The sequence below is a fragment of the Danio aesculapii genome, chromosome 22, assembly GCF_903798145.1.
Source record: "Danio aesculapii chromosome 22, fDanAes4.1, whole genome shotgun sequence".
In the NCBI taxonomy this organism is placed as follows: Eukaryota; Metazoa; Chordata; class Actinopteri; order Cypriniformes; family Danionidae; genus Danio; species Danio aesculapii.
In genome coordinates, this window is record NC_079456.1 from 15130634 (window position 1) to 15156407 (window position 25774).

At 34.3% G+C, this 25774-nt stretch overlaps 1 protein-coding gene across 1 annotated transcript in view; it reads right to left on the reverse strand.

Moving 5' to 3' along the window:
- Positions 1 to 25774, reverse strand: part of lrp1ba (low density lipoprotein receptor-related protein 1Ba) — a 407482-nt gene that overhangs the window by 153886 nt on the left and 227822 nt on the right. Inside the window, 6 exon segments of the mRNA XM_056448564.1 lie at positions 2101 to 2259; positions 2366 to 2479; positions 4538 to 4657; positions 7243 to 7371; positions 9859 to 9984; positions 20304 to 20496. Coding sequence (XP_056304539.1) covers positions 2101 to 2259; positions 2366 to 2479; positions 4538 to 4657; positions 7243 to 7371; positions 9859 to 9984; positions 20304 to 20496 — 841 coding nt within the window.

Genomic DNA, 25774 nt, shown 5'->3' on the forward strand with positions numbered 1-25774 from the left:
ACTTACTGAGACTGAGTAAAAAAAAAAGTCCACGCTTCAGAGCTTCATTATAAAAGCACCAGTGCTGAGCCGTCGATGCAAACTTTCCAAAAGAATAAAAAATCCCTTTGTTTCCGATGCTACTTTTCATTCTTAAAGTGACAGCATTGTATTTTGACAACCAAGGCTTATTCTTGATACCTGAATTTAGCTACATTATTGCAGAACCTGAAATACGTTCCTCCCGGTACATTTCTATGCACTTTTCTTGTGAAACTTCCACAAGAGGGTGCTGTTTGTTTTTTGTAAGTATGTATGGAATTGTTTATTGTGAGCTACTAGGTGCATGACATAATGCATTCATTCATTCATTCATTTTCGGCTTTGTCCCTTTATCATAATATATAATAATAATAATAATAATAATATTAATAATAATGCTTTATTATTATTTTAGCTTACCCAATTCACATATAGCACATGTCTTTGGACTTGTGGGGGAAACTGCAGCACCCAGACAAAACCCACACCAACGCGGGAAGAACATGCAAACTCCACACAGAAATGCCAACTGTCCCAGCCGAACCAGCGACCTTCTTGCTGTGAGGCGACAGCACTACCTACTGCGCCACCGCGTTGCCCTGACAGAATGCATTTGTTTACAAATATTGATCACCGTTAAGGTATTTTAAGGTTTTTATATAGTATCGAACAAATAACCTAATGAAAATATCTTATCTAACTGTATTTTGTGGTAAACAATCAATCATTGTTCGTTTTTACATGTCCGTTTTACCAACAAACTGGATTGAAAGTCGTGTATAAATGTGTTTTTACAGTTCCACATATTACAAATAAGACTAGGTTGCTTGGATTTGTCAGAAATTTGCTCTTCCATTCATAATTTGTGTGGAAAAAAGACAACTGTAGTTGGTATTTTACTAAATCTAGTATTATTATACATTAAAACTGCATTGAAACTTGTGTATAAATCCGTTTTTACAGTTTCACATATTACGAATAAGCCTCGGCTTCTTTGAATTCTCAGTAATTTGTTCCTCTATTCATAATTTGTGTGGAAAAGGACAATTGTTGGTATTTTACTACACTTACTAATCAATTTACGTATTAAATTAACGTATTAATTTACACAAAAACTACATGGAAACGTGTATGAATGCATACTTGTTTCACATATTATGATTAAGTCTATGTAATGGAGGCACATCTTTAGCCTCCTTGGTAGGGCACCCGACTCCCATGCGGAAAGTTGCCGGTTCGATCCCAGCTCGGTGCGCGTTAGGTGGTGTAGGACCGGTGTGGTTACATTGGTGCCGTGACCCGGATGGGAGTGAGGTTTAGGGGGATGAGTGTAACGGAGGCCAGCTAGTAAGTGCTGTGCAGTTAAACCTCACTCCTCTGACCTCTAAAGGTGCCCTAGCGACAGACACTAGAGGCCATGGTCTTTAGCCTCCTTGGTAGAGCAACCGACTCCGGAAAGTCGCCGGTTTGATCCCAGCTCAGGGTGGGTTGGGTGGTGTAGGACCGGTGGGGTTACACCTAGTTTTTTTTAATTTGTCGGTAATTTGCTCATCCATTCATAATTTGGGTAAAAAAGACAACTGTTGTTGGTATTTAACTACTACTAGTATTAATTTCACATAAAAACTGCATTGAAATGCATGTAGAAATGTGTTTTTACACTTTTACATATTAAAACCGAGCCAAGATTTATGTTATTTGTCAGTAATTTCCTCATCCATTCATAATTTTTTTGAAAAAAGTCAACTGTTGTTGGTATTTTACAACACTTAGTATTAATTTCACATAAAAACTGCACTGAAACATGTGTATAAATGTGTTTTCACAGTTTAACATAATACAAATAAGCCTAGGTTTCTTTGGTTTGTCAGTAATTTGCTCCTCCATTCATAATTTTCAACAGTATTAATTTCACATAAAAACTGCATTGAAACATGTGTACAGGTATATTTATACAGCGGTCTCACAGAAATGTAGCCAGAATCGCATAATAAAAAATGAGCCTGGCTTGTACTTTGAGCACAAACAAACAAAAAGACAAAGCCAAAATCGGAAGAAAGAATGCAAATGCATTTCTACCGTGGCAGTGTGTTTCATCTGCGTAATCCCCGCAGTCATTGGCTCCGTCACAGATCCAGGAGGGATGAACACACAGCGACGTGGAATTGCAGCTCAGGAAGCGCTCAGTGTTGCTGGCGCGAGCTCCCAGCCTGTAGTATCCCATGCAGTCTGTGTTATCTGGAGAGGACAATGAGATGAGTGTTTCGCACGTTAGGTGACACACAAATGCACGCTGTCAGAAGTGAGAAGAACAGGCTAGCGCCTTCACTTGTGTTAATCTTACTACAGATTTTCTCGTCCGATGCGTCAGCGCAATCTATGATCTGATTACACCAGGATGATGTGGGAATACAGGAGCCATCGGCACAGCGGCGCTCTGAAGACAAACATGACGAGTCTGAAACCATGAAGGGAAATAATACACATATTTTAGAGAGTAGGGAAATGTTAGAGCACATTATTTCATAGTTGAAGAACTCACATTTAATTTAAGTGCAAGTGTGAACACTATAAATGAAGTCAGACCAATTTTAAGATATTCAATACAATGAAATTAAGTGTTGCCATATTAAAGCAAATCAAAAAATGCCATAATTAAAGTCCGACTACATAAAATGCTTAAATATCAGACCACTATACAAGAAGGAAAACACTTTAAATTGAAGGCGGCTCACATTAGAGCAAATAAAACACTTTAAATGAAAAAAAAGTAAACTGTTTAAGTAAAGTCACATGGTTTCTGCTACATTCATTCTTCCATGGCGGGGCGCCACGACAAAATTGATCCTGCCACGGCTACATTACAGCTTCTCATTCAAAACATTCAGTCGTGTTTTTATTTTTATTTTTTAATAGTGGGTGATAATCGCACCAAAACGTATTATAAGGTAAGTGAATTATAACAGCGCAAACTTTTCTGTAACCGTAGTAGTGCTCTGCGTTATTTGTTTACCCCTTTAAGGTTACGTGCTGACTGACTGACTGGCTGACTGACTGACAGGTGTGTGATGCGTGAGGCCAGCAAACACGACGTATAGCCGTTTCACTTTACTTCAGGACGCATTAATATCGCTCTGTAGGTCTATTGGAGACATTCATAAATATTCCTAGCAAATCTTATAAATGTTGGAGATATACTTGTTACATAAACGCACTAAAGCGCACTTCAGCAGCGTTTATTTGAGAGCGCATAAGAAAATGCACTTGAGCAGCATATATTTGAGGGGCATGTAAGAAGTTTTATGCACGAGCAGAGGAAATCGGCGCACAAGCAAAGAGATTCGCATGCTCGTAGGCTATTACATGAATGCGATCTCGACTTGTAATACTGCGGTCATGACATTTGTCATTGAAATAACGCCACAGGCAGTTGGTAGATCTGTGTAAAAAAGGCCTGCCACCACAGCTGGAAAAAAATCCTAGAGGAAACACTGAGTCAGATTACATTAAAGAAAACGTAAACACTTTAAATGAATTCAGACCACTTTAAGGAACATGTAAACGCTTTAAATGAAGTCAGACCACTTTAAATAACATGTAAACGCTTTAAATGAAGTCAGACCACTTTAAATAACATGTAAACACTTTAAATGAAGTCAGACATCTTTAAGGAACATGTAAACGCTTTAAATGAATTCAGACCACTTTAAGGAACATATAAATGCTTTAAATGAAGTCAGGTCACTTTAAAAAAAAAGGAACAAGTTTAAAAGAATCACAGCACATTAAAAAATGTAAATGTTTTAAATGAAGTCAGAATACATTAATGGTAAAGTATATGCTTTAAATAAAGTCAGACTACTTTAAAGAAAATGTAAATGCTTTAAATGATGTCACACCACATACATTTAAATTTAACTTTAAATTATTTGACTGACGCTAAACCCTATTAAAAAGCTGATAAAACCACTTTAAATAAAATCAGACCACTGTAAAGAAAATGTAGATGCTTCGAATGAAGCCGCACCACTTTAAATAAATAAAAACTCTTTATATGAAAACTTTATTGAATGCTTCAGACATCAGACAACTCATCAGACAAATCAGACACAGAAAGTAAACACAGAAAAGTTGTCTATTCTTGCAAGTTGTATTCTTAGACAACAGAAATGAAAAAGGTCTAATGAAGTTTTATTGACTATCATTTCTAAAATACAACAGATCTGAACTTAGATTTGTTTTATTTGTTTATTTAAGCATTCAGATTCCCACATTGCTGGCAAGAGTACAGCTTTCATTGGCCTTCAGTGAAGTACAGTGATGCCGAGATCTGTGGTTTGTGCTGTCTACATTATAGATGTGTATGGCATTAAAACTTAATGTTGTTATTAAGATGTTCAAGCAAGGTGAAAATTTAAAGGGGTATTGACAGATGGATGGGATTTCTCTAGAGATTCAAAAAGAACAATAAAAAACAAGAGCTGAACTTATTGTGTGTTTGAAAAAAAATACTCACTGTTACAGTAAACTTCATCTGAGTTATCCCCGCAATCATTCACACCATTACAGAAGCGTTGGTTGGACACACAGCGTTGGTTATAACAGGATTTAAAGCCGTGTCTGCAGTTCCGGTTTTCTGGAAAGACGAAGAAAAGAATTAGCCATAGGATTGACAAAGAGACAGAATGTAGATGAGCCTTGGATGAATGGCACAACAAAACAATAAGATGGATAGATAGATGGATGGATGGATGGATGGATGGATGGATTGATTGCGACAAAAACAAGAACTAACACAGTAGAATGGTAGAATATGGATGGATAGTATAACAAAACAATGGATAAAATGATGAAATGGTAAAAAAACAGATTGCATGCTTGGATGGATGGATGGATGGATGGATGGATAGATGGATGGATGGATGGATGGATGGATGGATGGATGGATGGATGGATGGATGGACGGACGGACGGACGGATGGATAATCAAAATGATGAATAGATGAAAGTAAGTAAATAGGGAAAGGAATTAAGTATTCGATGGAAGGGATAAAATATTGGAAGGATAAAAAAACCAAAACAAAAATAACAATAGAATGGTAGAATAATAGGATGGACGGATGGATGGATGGATGGAGGTTGGTTAGTGGAAAATTAGATGGAAGGAAGATCAAAACTATGGATGGATGGATGGATGGATGGATGGATGGATGGATGGATGGATGGATGGATGGATGGATGCATGAAAGATATAACAAAATGAAGAACGGATGGGTTAATGGATGGAAAATTAGATGGAAGGAAAATCAATGTGATGAATGAGTGAATGTAAGTAAATAGGGGAAGGAAGGGAGTAATTGATGGAATGCATATAATGTTGGATGGATGGATGGATGGATGGACGGAACAATAAAATAAGAAATAACAGTAGAATAATAGGATGGATAGTTGAATGGATGGATGGATAGATGGATGGAAATTACAACAAAACAATGTATAAAATGGTGAATTGGTAGAATAACAGATCACATGATTAGATGGATGAATCAACAAAACAATATATTAAATGGTATGGTAGAATAATAGATTGGATGGATGGATGGATGGATGGATGGATGGATGGATGGGTAGTACAAAAAAAACAGTGGACAAACTGGTAGAATGGTAAAATAATAGACTGCATTAATAGATGGATGGAACAACAAAAAACAATATACCATACGGTACAATTGTAGCATAATAGATTTGATGGACAAATGAATGGATGAGACAAAAAAAAATTGATAAAATTAAAGGATTTGATAGTTGGATGCATGGATGGATGGTTGGATGGATGGATGGATGGATGGATGGTTGGAACAACAACATAAGAAACAACATAGTAGAATAGTAGAATAATAGGATTGATGGATGGATGGATGGATGGATGGATGGATAGATGGATAGTAGAACAAAACAATGGATAAAATGGTGAATTGGCAGAATAACAGATTGCATGATTAGATGGATGAAACAACAAAACAATATATTAAATGGTACAATGGTAAAATAATAGATTGGATGGATGGATGAATGGATATATGGATGGATGGGTAGAACAACAAAACAATGGACAAATTGGTAGAATAATAGACTGCATTAATAGATGGATGGAACAACAACAACAATATATCATGCGGTACAATTGTAGCATTATAGATTTGATGGACAGATGGATGGATGAGACAAAAAACAATTAATAATAAATAAAGGATTTGATACATGGACGAATGGATGGATGGATGGATGGATGGATGGATAGATGGATAGATGGATAGAACAACAAAACATTGGATAAAATGGTGGAATGGTAGAGTAATATATTGCACGATTAGATGGATAGAACAACAAAACAATATAATAAATGGTACAACGCTAGATTAAATTGAATGAAGGAAGAAAGGAAGGAAGGAAGGAAGGAAGGAAGGAAGGAAGGAAGGAAGGAAGGAAGGAAGGATGGATGCATGGATGGATGGATGGATGGATGAATGGAAGGATGGAAGGATGGATGGATGGGACACCAAAACAATTGATAAAATAATAATAGATTGGATGGATGGATGGATGGATGGATGGATGGATGGATGGATGGATGGATGGGTGGGTAAGTGGGTGGATGGATGGATGGTAAAACAGATTAAACAGAAAATTGATAAATAGAATAACAATTAGGCAGAGATATAGCTAAATACTGTGGTAAAATGATGGATGACAGATAAAAGCTAGAGTGAAATGCGATATGACAATGAATATATCGACAGATAGATGGAATGCTAGAATGATTGATACATAGGTACATAGATAGATAAATAGATAGGTAGACAGGCAGACACATAGATAGAAAGACAGACAGACAAATAGACAGATAGGTAGGTAGGTAGGTAGATAGATAACAAAAAGACAGAATGATAAACCTCAGAATGCTTTGTTTGAAACTCTTGTGAAAGTAAAGACAGCACAAAAGAAAGCAGAGAAAGTGAAAGAGAGAGAGAGAGTCAGAGCAGCAGTCAGCCTGTCACATCACTCGCACTCATTACTTTTTTTGCTAGGCTGCTCTGAGCCCCGTCTTATTAGCCAGAGTCACAGGAGAACAGCGAGACCTTCTGTATCTTCCTTCATTCAAGTTTACAGCTGAAACCTTCAGGCTCAAAACACAACATCCCTGCCTGATTGGCTTCTTACCGCAGTACTGCATCTTCTCATCAGACCTGTCTTTGCAGTGCGCAATGCCGTCACATGTCAGCTGGTAATCGATGCATTCGCCGTTTCCGCACTGGAACTGTGAGTGGATGTTACAGGAGGAGTTCGGGGCTGGAAGAGGAGAGCAAAAGAGAGATTTGCTGAGTCGTGATGTGCTGAAGTAAAGATTAGGGATGTGCATTGACTGTTTGACACATAATCAACAGCAGAGTAGACTCAGATGTGGCAATAGGAGCAAGTGTCGAAAAGTAAGAAGGGCTTCTCTTTGGTCATTGCATCATGCGGCTTGGGTTCTGTTCCGTTTCATCAGATGCACTATGACCAGCTTTTTTGACACAAAAACATATCAGAGTACAGTACAAGTCCCGTAATCCACCCATAAAAGCTGAGTGTCTCTGAGTGTCGTTACTATTCTACACTCAAACTCAGCATGCTTTTTGCCCATATATAGCAGATAGATAGATAGATAGATAGATAGATAGATAGATAGATAGATAGATAGATAGATAGATAGATAGATAGATAGATAGATAGATAGATAGATAGATAGATAGATAGATAGATAGATAGATAGATAGATTCTAAATTATAGGATTCAGATTTTCTCTGAATATTTTTAACTGAAACCAGATTTTGACATATTTATCTTTAAACTGTAATTCAATATAATTTTCAAATTCACTCTGTGGTTTATATTCATTTTGCAACGTATTCATAATCTGAATATTGAATACATTTATACTGCTTCACAATCAATATTTAGAGTCTATACTCAGCAAATTCAATTGGGATTATAATCAGAATGTACATTAGAATCACACATTCACAGCAAACTGAATCTGAATCACAATCTGGATTAATAATATGGATCATAATCTGAATCCAGATCCAGATACACAGTTATTGGCATAAAATCTTAATTCAAAGAAAAGAAAACATGTACTGCAATCTAGATACTTACAGTAAATCTATTTCACAATCTGGATCCAGAACCAATTAGGCAGAATGAATCTGAATCATAATTCAGACATGAATCTATATTCAGAGCAGCAGAAATCTGAATCACATTAAGGATTTGTTAATCAATATTCAGACTGCGATGGCTCCAAAATAAATGTAATCTACAATCTGAATTCACAATTAATTTGAATTAAAATGTGAATGCAAAATATGTTTCAAAATCTGGTTTCAGGATTATATATTCAGAAAAGGACTTGAAAGGATTCATTTAGAACCTATATTTAAAATTCAGACAAAAAAAATGTCCAAGTTTGTAAGCAACAATCTGAATTCGCTATTAATTTGTATTACAATGTGAATGTAAATTATAGGCTAAAATCTGCTTTCAGAATTAAATTTTTAAAAAATATATCTGAATCGTATCAATCAGAACATTTTTATTTAACATTCTAACAAAAATTTGAATTCAAAACAGGTCCAAATTTGAAAGCCACAATCTAAATTCACAATTGATTTGAATCCCAATGTGAATGCAAAATATGTCAAAATCTGCTTTTAGAATTAAATATTCAGAACAAATCTGAATCATGTCATTCAGAACCCATACTTAAAAATTGAATTCAAAACTGTTCCAAGTTTGTAAGCCACAAACGGAATTCACAAATAATTTGAATCAGAATGTGAATGCAAATTAAATGTCAAAATCTGGTTTCAGAATTATAAATTTGAATTCAAAACTGCTCCAAAATAAAATATAAATGTAAAAGACTATGAGAGAATATTCACAGCAAAGTGAATCTGGATTCAGTCTAGATGTACAATCTACATCATAATGTGATTCCAAAATGACATATTCAAAACTAAGATTTTTGAACTTGCATTTAGAGCGTAAAATCATTATTTCATATTATTATTATTATTATTATTTTAAATTAATTTAAATTATTTTTAAAACAAATTTAAATCCAGATCTACAATGTAAACTGCAACAAGGATTAGAATCCGATTCCAATCTGGTCATTCAATTCAAAAAAGAAACTTTCCCAAGTTCTCAAGTAGAAGAACTGGTAACACTTTAGTTTAGCTCACAAAACATGCTATTAACTACTGGCTTATTGCCGGTCTCTTATTAAGCTATTAACTGTTCATTAATTATGAAGTGTGACCTTATTCTGCATCCCTAATCCTACCCAAAACCCAATTCTTATCTTACTAACCATTAATAAACAGCTAATTAAGTTTATTAAGCTAGTAGGGGTAGTGTTTGGTTTGTTACTGCCGTTAATTGTGACCTAAACTGTGTTACCGAAGAACTAAAATCCTGAGGTCATAATATTGTTGCGCCACAGATTTAGTATTAGATTTTTGACCCAAATCGGTATAAAAAGTGGTTGCTTTTTCCCTCATCTCAGCTATCAGCCTCCAGACCTGAAACTCCACAGATCTGAACGAACGCTCTGAATTTTAATCCATACCCAGTCAGCCAACAAACTGCTTCACGGTTAGTTTAATCAATGGAACATGCCAGAATATAGACAGCCTCAATACTAACATACTTAGCCATATAACAGAAAATTGGTGACCAAAAAAGGGGCAATAAACTGAGAGATAGATACAGAGAGAGGGTACGGGACTTACATACACATCTGTTATCATCCAGCAATATCCGTTCCCCACGGCAAGAACAGTTTACCACACCAAGCGGGGTCAAAAGGCAGAGGTCATGACACCCTCCGTTATTTACGCTGCAGGGGGACGCCTCACCTGGAAGTAATAAGAGAAATGCGTGATAACAAGTCTGACTGTTTGACAAGTTTTACAGCTTGTTGTTAGAGCAAGGAATTAAAACAAGTCATGCATTTGGCGCCATGATCATTTTAGGAAGGAACAACAGGAACATGGAAAAATGTTGTTTTGACAGGATCTTAAATTGTGTTCCATGGGAGAAAGAAGCAGCAGGAAAAATTTAATCGCATGACTATCAAAAAGTTCCAAATGCAGGTTTTGCTTATGCATTGCGCATATATGACATAATGGCTTACAGAAAGCTGCTTGGTTTGAAATCTGCTTATGGATATATTGTTAGACTTTGCCGCAATTTTACAGCTATTTACTGTAAAAAAAACAGTAAAATACCACAAACATTCTGTAAAGTTCACTATTGTAACATGCACTGCCTTGTGAGTCATTTTAAAGCTTTTACATTAACTTACTGCATATTAGGAATTTGCAGTATTCTACTGTAATCAAAGTAATCAAGTACCGCTACTGTAGTTGAAGACAAAAATGAGGCCGTTAATGAAAAAATGTGTCACTTCATTGGAGTTTACTAAATTCAAAACTAAATACTAAAAATAAAGGTGTTGTACTGCTAGAGTAAAATGTAAATAAATGACAGTAAACTTACTGTAAAATTGTGAAAAAGGGCATTTTACCATAAAAAGAAGTTGCGGTAAGGCTATTTTACTGTAAAATGAAATTGCTGTAGGAACAATGCTGCCAGTAAGTTACCACAAAAATACAATAACATGTCTAACAGTGTAAGCAGTGCTTTCTACTTCTACACAACAGTTTAATCTACTATCTGTATTTAAAATGTACATCACAATCTTTATTTAGAATCTATATTCAGAGTAAAATGTATTGAAATGTTTAATATGAATCAAAAATTCAGAATTCTATATTCGAATCAAGCCGAATCTGAATCATAAACTCCCTGGTTTTTGATTTGGATTCATGTTTAGAATACAATTTGGATAAACAATATATTGTAATATACACATAAATGTAATTTCAGAGTAACATTTAGATGTACAGTAAACTGGTTTTTGGATTGGATTCAATTTGTATTTGGACGAACAATATAATGTAATTAATGACATAAATGTGAATTCAGAGGAACATTTGGATGTAAACTGGTTTTTGGATTGTATTCAAATTTGTATCTGGATGAAAAATACAATGCAGGGAAAAAAAGTGCCTTACTTATTTACATAAACACATTCCAATTCATAAAATATGGAATAAATATTTAGAATCTATTCAAAATCTGAATTACAATCTGGTCCCGAAATGGATTTGAATGACAATAGTTTATGTTCAGTCCAAAATGAATCTCGATTACAATATGGATGTGCAATACAGATCAAAATATTATTCCAGAAATATATATGTAGAGTAAACAATGTGAATAAAACATTTTAATTCTATTTTTAAAATCTGAATTCAATACAGTTTCCAAAATGGATCTGATTTGAGGATTAGCATTACAATATATATATATATATATATATATATATATTTAATTTTACCTGTAATCTAACTGTAAATATAAATATAAAAGTTCAATTCAAATCTGATTCCAAAGGGATAATTAGAGACAAATTTGGATTCAAACTGGATTTTGATTCAGATTCATATTCAGATTACAATTTGGATGAACAATATATTGTCATATAGATGTGAACGTAATTTTGGAGCAACATGTGGATGTAAACTGGTTTTTGGATTGTATTCAAATTTGTATCTGGATGAATAATATAATATTGAGGAAAAAAGGTGCAGGAATTATTTAAATAGACACATTCTGAATCATGAAATCTGGAATAAGTATCAGAAACTATATTCAAAATCTAGATTAATATCTGGTCCCAAAATGGATTTGAATGACAACAGTTTATATTCAGTCCAAAATGAATCTCAATTACAATAAGGATGTACAGTGCAGATCAAAAAGTTGTTCCAGAGTTCTATATCTACAGCAAACAATCTGAATAAAATATTTTGAATATATTTTTTAAAACTGAATTCAAAACAGGTTCCAAAATGGATCTGATCAGATTACAATCTGTTTGTACAGTAATTTAAATGTAAATATAAAAGTAAAATTCAAAACTGGTTCCAAAGGAATATTCGGAGACAAAATTGGATTTAAACTGGTTTTTGATTTGAATTCATATTCATATTACAATTTGGATGAACAATGGAATGTAATATAGATGTGAATGTAATTTCAGAGCAACATTTGGCTGTAAACTGGTTTTTGGAGTGGATTCAAATTTGTATCTTAATGAACAATATAGTGTAGAGAAAATTTGACCAGAATTATTTATATAGACAGTTTTTATTCAGTCCAAAATGAATCTTGATTACAATATGGATAGTAGTGCAGATTAAAATGTTGTTCCAGCATTGTATATCTACAATACACAATCTGAAATAAAACATTTTGAATCTATTTTTAATAACTGAGTTCAAAACAGGTTCCAAAATGAATCTGAATTCCAATGAGTCTACGTTCATAGAAAAATTTATTAGAATTACAACCTGTTTTTTACAGTTTAAATGTAAATATAAAAGTTAAATTCCAAACTGGTTCCAAAAGGATATTCAGAAACAAATTTGGATTCAAACTGGTTTTTGATTTAGATTCATATTCAGATTGCAATTTGGATGAAAAATATAATGTAATATAGATTTGAATGTAATTTCAGAGCAACATTTGTCTGTAAACTGGTTTTTGGATTGGATTCAAATTTGTATTTAGAGGAATAATATAGTATAGAGGGGAAAAAGGTGGCAGAATAATTTAAATGGACACATTCTAAATCATAAAATCCAGAATAAATACAAATATAACATTTTAATTCAAACCTGGTTCCAAAAGGGAAATTTCCAGATCAAACAATATCTAGATTCACATAATCTGGATTTAAAATTTGGATTAGCGTCTAAATCTTGATCACAATCCTGATTAACAATTCACATTTAAATTATGGAAAACCTTTATGGCGTGCTGGATGTACAATTATATTTTGTATATAGATTTGTATATAGATTTAATTAATATAGATGTAAATTCTGAGCACAAATCAATTTGAATCACAATCTAAATCACCGTTCACACTAAAGTCACTCATGGCCAACATTTTTTTGGATTAAAAAAACATTAAAATTGTCCTAATGTGACTGAACCTTAAGGCAGCTGATGTCCTTTTACACAACACTTTCTGCCTGGCAGCGTTTACACACACACTCACACACAGGCTTGAAGGGCACTCTTGCAGTGGCAGTCAGAGGGTTGGGCTCCTCAGCGGGTGTGATTTTGAACTGTGTTTGGCACAGACGCTGGCATGGAGCGCGGGTCTCTGAACCGTGCCCTATCTACACACTCGCGGCTGCCAGACTCTAGAGCCGTGGGCCGAGTGTATTCCCTTGCACAAATGGTGAGGATTCAGATGAGTGCATTGGGCCAACGTCTTTTCACCAGAGCGACATGGGCTTCAATCCTGAGAGGCTTTTGCCTATTATGAGATGGGGCTTTAAATAGCTTGGCCTCCTCAATGGCAGATTTGAGCTGGCCGGCGATTATAAAGGAATTTCATTAGATGGAATAACAAGAATTACAGATGGTGCCCATTCTTTGAAGCTAAGAAAAAAAAAATTCTGCCATTATTTTCAAAATAAAGAATGCGGTGCGGGTTTGAAACAGCAGACGGGTGACGGAAATTAAGATTTGCCTTTGCAGTTGTTAGTATGACTGGTAACACTTTAGTTTAGGGACCAAATTTTGGTAAATATGCCTATTATTAATGGTTAGTTCACCCAAAAATTAAAAGTCTGTTATTAATTACTCAACCTTATGCCATTCCAATCCACTGAGACCTTAATTTATCTTCAAAACACAAATTATAATATTTTAGAAGAAATCCTGGAGCTCTCCAAGTATCCACAGAAAGCAACAGTATAGGTAAGTCCAGTCCTGTCTATGGACAGTCAGAAAGCTCTCGAAAGTTCATCTAAAATATCTCAATTTGTGTTCTGAAGATGAATGAAGGTCTCAGGGGTTTGGTACGCCATAATGTAAGTACTTAACGGGCCCGTAGCCAGGGGGGTTTAGGTGGTTCAAAAGACCCACCCTTCACTGACAAAGATCCACAATTTGTCCCTTACATGAGCTCATTTGTCCTATTTTGACTGCTGTGCCATCATAAAAGTGAAACTAACCCATCAACAAAGGTTTTAAAACCAAGTAGAAACCTCTGTTGGGTGTTGCTTCGGTGTGACTTAAACTAATCAATTTTTTTCAGTGCACACAATTATTTTTCATGAGTTTAACATCCAGCTGTGCAAGAAAACATACAATCTGACGTAAGTGAAGTCACCTTTCACTACTGTATTGTTTTTAAATATAGAAAACATTGTACAAGTGACTTTTATTCTAAATCTTGGACCTCATTCTTGAAACAAAAGATGACCAATGAAAAGCTGTGAAGCAACAAAATTAAAATGAATTTAAATACTATTTTGGCTATTGTTATCTATGAATTTTCAAATGTACTTTTTTTTGTTTATGATTACCATCTGACAATCTATTTCAGCTAAAATATTGCTTAAAATGTCACTTAAATTCAGTATTTAAATCTTATAATTAAATAGTAGCCTAAATGAGGCCTTTAAACGCAAATTTTTGAGAAAAAAAAGAACCACCCCATTTACCAGGCTGGCTACAGGCCTGATTAATAATATCATTTTAATTTTGGGTTGACTAGCCTTTTAAAATATTGTCCGTTTATTAGTAAAACCTCATATTATACATACCTAATCCTACTTAATAACAAAACTTACCAAATCTTTTACTATTAATCAGCAGCAAATTAGGAGTTTATTGATGCACAAGTCATAGTTGATAGTTTGTTAATTGCGCCTTAAAATAAAATGGGGATGGCTTTAAATGTGTTTACCTATCTCTGTGTTTCAGTATTTTACAGCACAGTGTGAGCGAATTTAATAGAGTTGTCTGTGCCATATAGATAGGAGGGACGGTGGCCACGGAGGTCCAAAGCTCCTAAGAGAGACGCTAGATGAGAAAATCTCCATTTGCGGTTTAGGATGCCAAGCATCTTAGCTGCTTCCATTAGAGTCCTTTGAAACACAGAGGCTTGAACCGCGAACAAAGAAATGTCTCTATCGAAAGCCAGGGAGGAAGTGGCGTGGAAAGTGAGCATTCTATAATTGTGTCACGTCGTATAAATTCTGCTAATTCTGTAAATTTCACGGTGCAGTTTTACTTCCCGGATGAATCTAGTTTGGGTTCTTTGCATTAAAAGATTTGTGCCTGAGGCACTTGAAATGTGTTGCTCCTTGTGAGTTTCAACAGATGCAATTACCAAGCACTGCAGGTGCAAGTTTCATGGTCGGAGAATATAAACGTAAAAGTCACCATGCTCACTAAACAGAATTTATGTAAATGTGCTTGCAGCGGTGGCCAGGACTGGGCTCGGTCTCAATGCTTCCAATGAAGGTTGCCAAGATGTTCTTGAATTATTGGCTACAATCATTTTCTCAGGGTCAAATATTAAAGGTAATAATTTAAACTTTTTTTTTTTGCCTTGCAGAATGGTAACTGAAAGTCTGAAGCATGCAAATACAAGCATTTCCCTCCTCACATATACACTGAAAAAATTACGTCTGCAAAATTGGTGCAAACTATATGTGTTGAATTTACACAAACAAATTAAATTTAGTTTTGTTTCTATTCAGCCCAAAGAAATTATGTACAACCAATTATCTTAAAAAAATAGTAAATCCAAGGAATCATCTTTGAATAATTTTTTCAGTATATACAATAAACATATTAATAGAAAATAAAATTGAATGTAACAATGTGAATCCACAATTAAAATCTGAATCCCATTCACACAATCTGAATCCAAATTTAATCTTGATCTAAATATTCAAAGAAAGTCAATCTAGAGAACAATGCAAATGCACAATTTAGATCCTAATATACATGTATAACCTAGATTTGAAGCAGAAGTACAAGTGTTATAATGTGTAATCTGAAGTTCTGATTCAATACTGAATGAAATCAGTTTAAAATTAGTACAGCAATTTTATACGTACACAATACACAAATTTATGTGTTGGTAAAAATATTAAATGTTTCTTTTAAAGAGCAAAATTCAAGAGAAACAATAAATTGATAAAATTTTGCATTTTGTAATTTTTTTTCAATATTTCGCATGAATTTAAATGTATAATCTTATTATTTCTATTGATGATTAAAACATTATTTTAATATATATATATATATATATATATATATATATATATATATATATATATATATATATATATATATAATATATATATATATATATATATATATATTATATAAATATATCACCTATATTTACTGAGAAATGGATGTTCTGCAATATCAGCACTCGTACGGCCTCTTCTTGTGTATTACTCCGCCCACATAGAGTAACAGCAGATCAATAAACTCACTACAGTTTGATGGATATTGCAGCTGTTGGACAACATAATGAATTTAAGGCTGTTTTAGGCGAGAATGTAGTTGTTTATATTGCAACTATGCAGTTTATTTATGAAGACAGTGCCTATTTTAAATATTTATAATATAATAATAATATAATTCGGAGCTTCAGCATGTTGGCGGTCATCAGCCTGTAATTGAGCAGAGCAAAGATGGTTGAAGTTTTGCCACAAGATGGCAACAGAGACCACATAATACTGGGAAATTTCTGTAGACTGATGGCATGTCATGCCGTTCAGCCTTATAATCTTAAAATGTGAGCAAAATCATCTGTTTTGTCATCATTTTGGATATTATGCTACAGAATAATTGAAATACTAGCTCTAAAGTGACGTTTGTGAAGTAGCAACATTTTCTGCTGTTCTGACCAGCTGCAGATGAGAATGAATGGTGAAAGAAAGTAGTTCCTCATAGAAAAGGATTTTTGACACTCTTTGTGTTTTTATTTTTCCATATACACTATTATGCCGTCAAACTGTTGTATAAACCCAATATCACTCAGCAGTGCTGATTTAAGAGCCATATCGGACTGCTACTCGTGATATTGCTCATAATTACACACACACCATTCACACTGTAATCTGGATTCAAATTAAACAACAAGAAAACAAGAAAAAGAAAGACTGAAATCTAGAAAGTAGAATCTAGAGATGTACAGTACAATATGGCTGTATTATAAAAAAAAATCATAAAATGGGTCCTTTACTCTGGACACAAAAATATTATGCTTTATTTTATGCAATGAAATATATCGCTCTGCAATCACTGGTTAATTCCTCCCTGATAATATAAAAGCGCTCATTAATTTGATTCGTCTCCATATTTCTCATTCCAAGCAGACATAAACGCAGCTTGTCCCACAAAAAAATAGAGTCAGCAGTAAATCCTGTGATTGTGTTCATCTTATCTGACCCTCATGTCAGTGCGTGTTGATTTTGTTCTAGCTTCACTGCGCAGCCATCAAAAACAAAGCCCCCGGTGCCTTCTGACGCATCTAACATCAGTGACTTTGCTTTGTGTTCGCTGTCATCACAGAGTAAGCATCTCAGACACCTTGTGCGAATAATATAAACAAGCTTTTGTGTGACTAATACAAACAAGACTGAAAGTCATCCGGTACATCAACCAAGAAATGTTTTTCTAGGTTTTTTTTTTTTTTTTTTTTGCTTTGGTTCAAGTGTTATAGAAACATGAATCATGATAGTAAGTTTTGTTAAACTGTAAATAAACAGTAAAATGTTCTTAAAAACTAGGTAACACCTCGCTTTTTATTTATAAAAAATTATAACACGGCTGTCTGGAATACTTAATTCTGATTGGTCAGTCATGACTTTCCAAGGTATGCTAGTCCAAAAAACAATTGTTGAAACTACTAACGCAAGCTCATCTGGATAATTTAAATCATCTTGAATATCAGTGAACACCTTGATATCCATATTTATATGTTTAAAGAAAGCTTTTGACTGTTTGGCTCAATCTTGTGACTGAATAATACACAAGGTAGAGTATGCTCCATTCAGCCATTTCCGTTTCTGTTAGCTTTGCGTTTAATCTTAAACATGGGTAAATACATTCACATCCATATTTATATGCTTAAAGCACATCACTTTTTTGACTGTCTGGCTCAATCTTCTGGCTGAATAATATGCAGGTTAGTGTATGCTCCATTCAGTCTTATCCATTTCTGTTAGCTTTACAATTAATTAAAGAATTATTAAACTATTACAGCACAGAACCATGTTTTGTGTCTAATTTTTATATATTTGTGGCAAGTAGTCATGTAATAAACAGGATAAAGTACTTCCAGTCGGTTGTTTTCTCTAATTAATGCCTTTCAGTCTTAAAAAAACAGCACTCTGCTTCACGTTGGGCTGCTGATATATATGTCAGGCTTTATTCTGTGATAACAACCACCTGGATGCACTTTATACCTTACCTAAAATACAACTTATTAACAAACAACTCCATAATTACTTTCAGAAAACAAAAAACAAAAACAAAAAAAAAGTCAAAATGAGCTTTTTCGCAGCAATATTATTAAGATATGTCAAATGTTACTGTTATATAGAGAATACAAGTCGAAAATAATCTGGTCTGTATGCAATTTAATTAGCCTACTATCTGCTCCAACCACTGTCATTCTTCTATTAGACCAGTTATATATATATATATACAGTATATGTATGTAAGTAAGTATGTATATAAGTAAGTATACTTAAATTGCTTGTGACCCTCCCTCCCTTCCTCCCTTTTTTATAAGTTCATATACTTGTGCATCTTCTGGCTGTCATCTCCTCTCATTTCAGATTACCAAGCCCTCAAGTTCTAGCCAACACAGACTTCACTGCCGAAGGACAGACATTCTCCACAGCAAGCTACAGCAAAGCCGTTCCTGGAGCCACACTAATTCTTTAAATACAACCCAATTTAATCCTTATCTCCTGTATTTGCCTAGCTTATGGTTCCGGGGGTTAAAGCAGAACTGTTGTATGTGCTAATAACCATGAAGCGAGAACTGTAATTAGAAACCATACTGCCAAATATAAATTTGGCACTCAATGCATCTTAACTTGCCAAAAGTAGTCCTGTCTGAAATGTCAATATTTTAACATTATTCTCATAATGGATTAAAAATAAAGAACAAAGCCAAATGCACCTCTCACTCAGTTTTCCCTGATGGAAAGAGGTCAAATGTGTAGTTTTTACTGTTTGATCATCATTTGGGACCATCATCCCTTTAACATGTTCCTGTATTCTAATTACATTTTTGAGGAACGCAGTAATGTAACGAATTACATTTTAAGTTTGTGTGATTTGATTACAGTTACTAAAGTCAATTGCATTACTTACGTTACAAATATAGTTTTTGGAAGAAACAAAAAACATCAACAATACTCGTTGACAAGGAGGACACCGGTGCCCAAAAACATGGCATCCCAACTCAGCCAAAAGAGGCTAAATTGAAATTTTTCAGGAGTGAGGTTAACTTCTGAATGTGAAGAGAAGCTTATCTGCATGTGGGGCCATTCGTCTTTTGCACGCATGTATTGGGTGTGCATATTGAGCACGCTCGCATTTCCCAGGCACACCAACTTGAAAATCGCGAGTCACGGGACAATCAAGCTTCATAATGTGGAATATACAAAAAAAAAAAAAAAAAGACGATGAGAGAATTTTAATATTTGGGCAAACTCTTTAAGCATTTTGAATTTAAGATGCTGTGATCAACCCATTAACATGTTTTTTGGTGTATATTAAATTATTGAAAGAGCTGCAGTATATTTTGTATTTTTATTTGTATATTTTATATGTTTTAAAAGTAACTTCAAAAGTAATTAGTAGTCAGTCATTTGTAATATATTATTTATTTAAAAGTAACCTACCCAACACTGCCCTTTAGCTAGGCTTTTTTGAAAAATTCCAAAGCATTTTCCCAAAATAAGAGTCAAAATAAGGTTTGTCACCAAAAATCATTCCATTTGCTGAAACAAAGAGAAAGTTGTGGCCAAATTACAACTTAAAATCACCCCAAAATGATTTTAAAGGGTTAACGTGATGTGTTTCAGTTCTACTAATGGCAGTGCCCAAACAGGAAAAGGAACCCATAATTTGAAATATACTAGTTATGTGCGAGAAAAGGTGAATGCATTTTTGTTGTCTTCAACACTTCAGATTTCAGCTTAAATTTAGCATTCAATAGTTGCATAATGTAATGGAAAAAAAAAGACAGTGAATTACATACAGCTGTTGGTGTCGTTGGAAACTGCGATGATTCCCATTGGCTGATGCGGGATGTCCGTGCGGAGTACTTTCGTATTAGCTCCGGTGAACTTATCAGAGCGGATCACAGCACGCCGCGTCCAGTCGGACCAGAAGATGAAGTCTCTGTAAATTGCCAAGCCAAAGAACGTTCCAGGTCCTGATTTCACAATGACCTACAAATTTAAAGAAGCACAGTTTAGGTGAGAGAAATACCCTCGGTTTTTACAGGAGCCCTATTAAACTTTTCAGGTTATACAGAGACTAACAGTCAGAACTTCAAGACATGCCTGGCTGAGTTTATGTTTCTCATGACCTTTAAAAGTTTTCCACCTAAAGGCTTATGCTGACTTTTTCCAACCTTTTTTTTTAACAAATAAAAATCCTTGAAAAAATAAAGGACAGACAGACAGACAGACAGACAGACAGATGGGTAGAATGATTAGGTTAGACCAAAGACAGGTCAACAGACAGACAGAATGATAGATAGAATGATAGAACAGAACAATAGACAGTGTGAAAGACAGAATGATAGAACAATAGGCAGACAGACAGACAGACAGACAGACAGACAGGCTGACAGACAGACAGACAGACAGACAGGCAGACACAGCCACAATGATAGATAGAATGATAGAACAGAACCATAGACAGTGAAACAGACAGAATGATAGAACAATAGACAGACAGACAGACAGACAGACAGACAGACAGACAGGCAGACAGACAGACAGATGGGTAGAATGATTAGGTTAGACCAAAGACAGGTCAACAGACAGACAGAATGATAGATAGAATGATAGAACAGAACAATAGACAGTGTGAAAGACAGAATGATAGAACAATAGGCAGACAGACAGACAGACAGACAGACAGGCTGACAGACAGACAGACAGACAGACAGACAGACAGACAGACAGACAGGCAGACACAGACACAATGATAGATAGAATGATAGAACAGAACCATAGACAGTGAAACAGACAGAATGATAGAACAATAGACAGACAGACAGACAGACAGACAGACAGACAGACAGACAGGCAGACAGACAGGCAGACAGACAGGCAGGCAGGCAGGCAGGCAGGCAGACAGGTGACATGAATATGTTAGGCCAAAGACAGATCAACAGGCAGATAGAATAATAGATAGAATGATAGAACAACAGACAGACAGACAGACAGACAGACAGACAGACAGACAGACAGACAGACAGACAGACAGACAGAATGATAGGCAAACTGAAAATGTTAAGCCAAAGACAGTTCAACAGACAGACAGAGTGATAGAGTGATTGGACACCAGAACAATTGACAGTGTGACTGACAGAATGATAGAAAAATAGACAGACAGACAGACAGACAGACAGACAGACAGACAGACAGACAGACAGACAGACAGACAGACAGACAGACAGACAGACAGACAGACAGAATGATATACAGTAAAAAATTTGACAAAACAACAGAATCACAGAATAGAAAAAAACAGACATAATGAAAAAAATAGACAATGATAGAACAACAGAATGTCAGACAGAATTATATAATAATATAAAGAATTATAGAAGTATAGAAAGGCAGAATGATAGACAGAATGACAGACAGACAGACAGAATGACAGACAGAATGAAAGTAACACAGAATGATAGAATGACAGACAGAAATATAGAATAATAGACAGAACAAGACAGACAATATGCCATACAGACAACATTACAGACAGAACTGAACAACAGACAGACAGACAGACAGACAGACAGACAGACAGACAGACAGACAGACAGACAGAACAACAGACAAAATGATGAAAACAAAGAATAATACACAGAATGATAGATGGATAGAAAGACAGAATGATAAAATAGAACAGAATGACAGCATGATAATAATAATAGACAGAGGGATAGGAAGACAGAATGAAAGACAGAACGATAGACAGACAGATACAGTAGCCTCTTCCATTATCCACACATTATCAATCATTATCCCAGATCTGTGGAGAATCCCTGCAGTAGCAGACTCAGAATTCATGTGTGAGAGAGAGGAATGGAAAGAGATAAACTTAAAGTCACTCAGAACCCTATAGGAGAGTGGAGATGGGGATGAACCAGGGTTCAAACTCTACACTCTACAAATGTGTGTACATTGAGGCTTTGGTAAATAAATAAAACAGAGAGGGAGTCACTACTTGAAGGCCACTGGAAATGTTCACTGAAAAAAAAACATTTGATTGGTATCAGACAAGCAGATGCTGTGAATATTTTCATGGAAGTTCTGGCATAACACTTTTACACTTAGCAAATATTTTGTATTCTAGATATTGCCCCTTATGGGAGATTATAGAAACATTAAATAAAGAAAAGAAAAAAGAAAACAAAGGCAATTACAAATTAAACAAATTTTATATTTAATTCATTCATTTAATTTCATCGATAGATAAGTTGGTTGGTTAATTAATTTCATTCATTCTTTAAATAAGGGGTTCAAGTAACGTACAAAAACGAGGAAAAAACATTCAACCAACCAACTAACCATTCAGTCAATCAACCAAGCCACCCACGTTTCAATCAATCAATCAATCAATCAATCAATCAATCAATCAATCAATCAAATAAACCATTCAATCAACCACCCAACCAACCAACCATTCATTCAGTCAAACCAACCAACCAACCAACCAACCAATCAATCAAACTACCAACCAACCAACCAACCAACCAACCAACCATTTAATCAACCAAGCAATCAATCAAACAATCAATCAACCACCCATCCAACTAACCATTCATTCAAACCAACCAACCAACCAACCAATCGACCATTCAATAAATCAAACCAACCAACCAACCAATCAATCAATCAATCAATCAATCAACCAACCAGTCAATCAACCATCTAATCAATCAATCAACCAACCAGTCAATCAACCATCTAATCAATCAATCAATCAATCAATCAACCAACCAACCCATCAATCAAATCAACCAACCAACCATTCATTCAAACCAACCAACCAACCAATCAATCAATCAATCAATCAATCAATCAATCAATCAATCAATCAATCAATCAAATCAATATAACTTTTTGCCCATTATTTAAGGATGTCATAGCCATAATTTATAATTATCATATTTTACAAAGACAAGTATAATGTAATTTATTATAAAATTAACAGTTTAATATTTTCAGGGAAAAAAATAATTTAAATTAAATCAAATTAAATTAAACAGCTTTTGATAGGACAACAAGCAAAAGCAGAAATAAAACAATGAAACTAGAAATAAACGAATGAGTGAATAAATGAACAAACGAATGAACAAACAGCTAGACAAACAAAATTAATACACACATACCAAATAAATAAATACAGTCATAGCCCAATAACTCATTAACCAAAGAAGAAAAAAAAAGGTGCGCGTTTATTTTTCCAACAAAGAGCTTTTCATGTTTTATTATTATTATTATTATTTTGCTCTTTCTTTACTGAGGCGGTGCAAGTCACAAACATCTGTTCTGACGAGCGGCATTAACTGCTCTTCAGCAACACACACACAGACGCAGATGTCTCTGAAGGGCCGTCCATTAGAATGCCAGCATCTTTCTGTAATAACCTCCATCTAAAGATTCGCGCTTTAATCCTGCACGACAGTATGTCAAACACATGTTTTTTCTTTATTCCCAAGTGTTCCTCGTCTTGGAGCATCGCTAAAGGTGGCAGATCAGGATGAAAGATGAGGCCTGTTGTAATACCGGCACTGGCGTCTCGACAGGTGAGACAAGCCATCATAAGATTGAAATGACAAACGCTCATTTAACACAACTGTATGTTACTGTATATCAAAAGGCCTCACAACTTTAGTGTATCATTTCTATAACACTACGTAAAATTACATTTCATATGAACCAAAGCTTATGAATTCTTACAAATGCCTCTCAAAGTGAACTAAATACCAAAATTTGGACAGCAATAACGTTAGTATAACCTTTCTGCAACACATTTTCTACTCTCTTCAAAGAAATTACGCAGCAACACAATTAAAAACATTGTAAACCACATTGCAAATAGAAAAGCCTTAACTGAGATTGGTAATGTTAGTGTAATGTTTGTACAACACATGTACTAATTTCATTAAAAAAAACAGTTTAGTTATGCAGAAACATGGTTAAAAACTGCACGTTTTAAATAGTGATAACGTTAGTGCAACATTTCTGCAACACATTTCACTACTTTCTTTAATAAAAACGATGCAGCAAAATGGTTAAAACTGTATAAACTACATATCTGAATTGAGAAATATGGATCTGAAAATTATATTGAGATAGAAAAGTCTAATTTAACATAGAGCTAACGTTAATGTAACGTTTGCACAACACATTCACAACTTTCATCAGAGAAACAATGCAGTAAAATGATTAAACACTGCATAAATCACACATCTGAACTAAAACAAACGGATCTCACAATTATCTGCAAATAGAAAAGTCCAATTTAAAATAGTTATAACAGTATTATAACGTTTCCACAACAAATGAATTTCACAACTTTGAATTGTGAAATATGGATCTGACAATTATCTTCAAATACAAAAGTCCTATTAAAAATAGTCGTAACGTTAATGTAACATTTTCTAAACACATTTACACCTTTCCTTGGAGAAACAATGCTGTAAAAGGTTAAAAACTGCATAAACCACACATCTGAACTGAAACAAATTATCTCACAATTATTTTCAAATATAAATGTCACATTTAAAATAGTGATAGCAATAATGTAACGTTTTCACAACACGTTCACCACTATAAGAGAAACAATGCAGCAAAACGACTCAAATCTGCATAAACCACACCTCTGAACTGAGAAATATGGATCTGACAATTCAAATAGAAAAGTTTATTTGAAGGTAGCAATAACGTTAATGCAACGTTTCTACAACACATTCAAAACTTTTTTAGAGAAACAATGCAGCTAAATTCTAAAAATCTCAACAAAAAAATGAATTCATTAATTAAATATATGTATAAAAAAATAATAATAAAAAAATTAAATCGATCTCACAAATATATGCAAATAAAAAAAGTCCAATTTAAAATTGTGATAATGTTAATGTAACATTTCCACAACACATTCACAACTTTTTTTAGAGAAACAATGCAGCAAAATGATTCAACACTGCAAAAACCACACATCTGAACTAAAACAAATGGATCTCACAATAATCTGCAAATAGAAAAGTCCAATTTAAAATAGAGATAATGTTATTACAACGCTTGCACTACATGTTTCACAACATTCTTAAGAGAAACCATGCTGCACAATGATTAAAAACTGCATAAATCACAGATCTGAATAGTGAAATATGGCTCTGACAATTATCTTCAGATAGAAAAGTCCTATTTAAAATAGTGATAACGTTAATGTAACATTTACTATTTACTATTTAAAATAGTG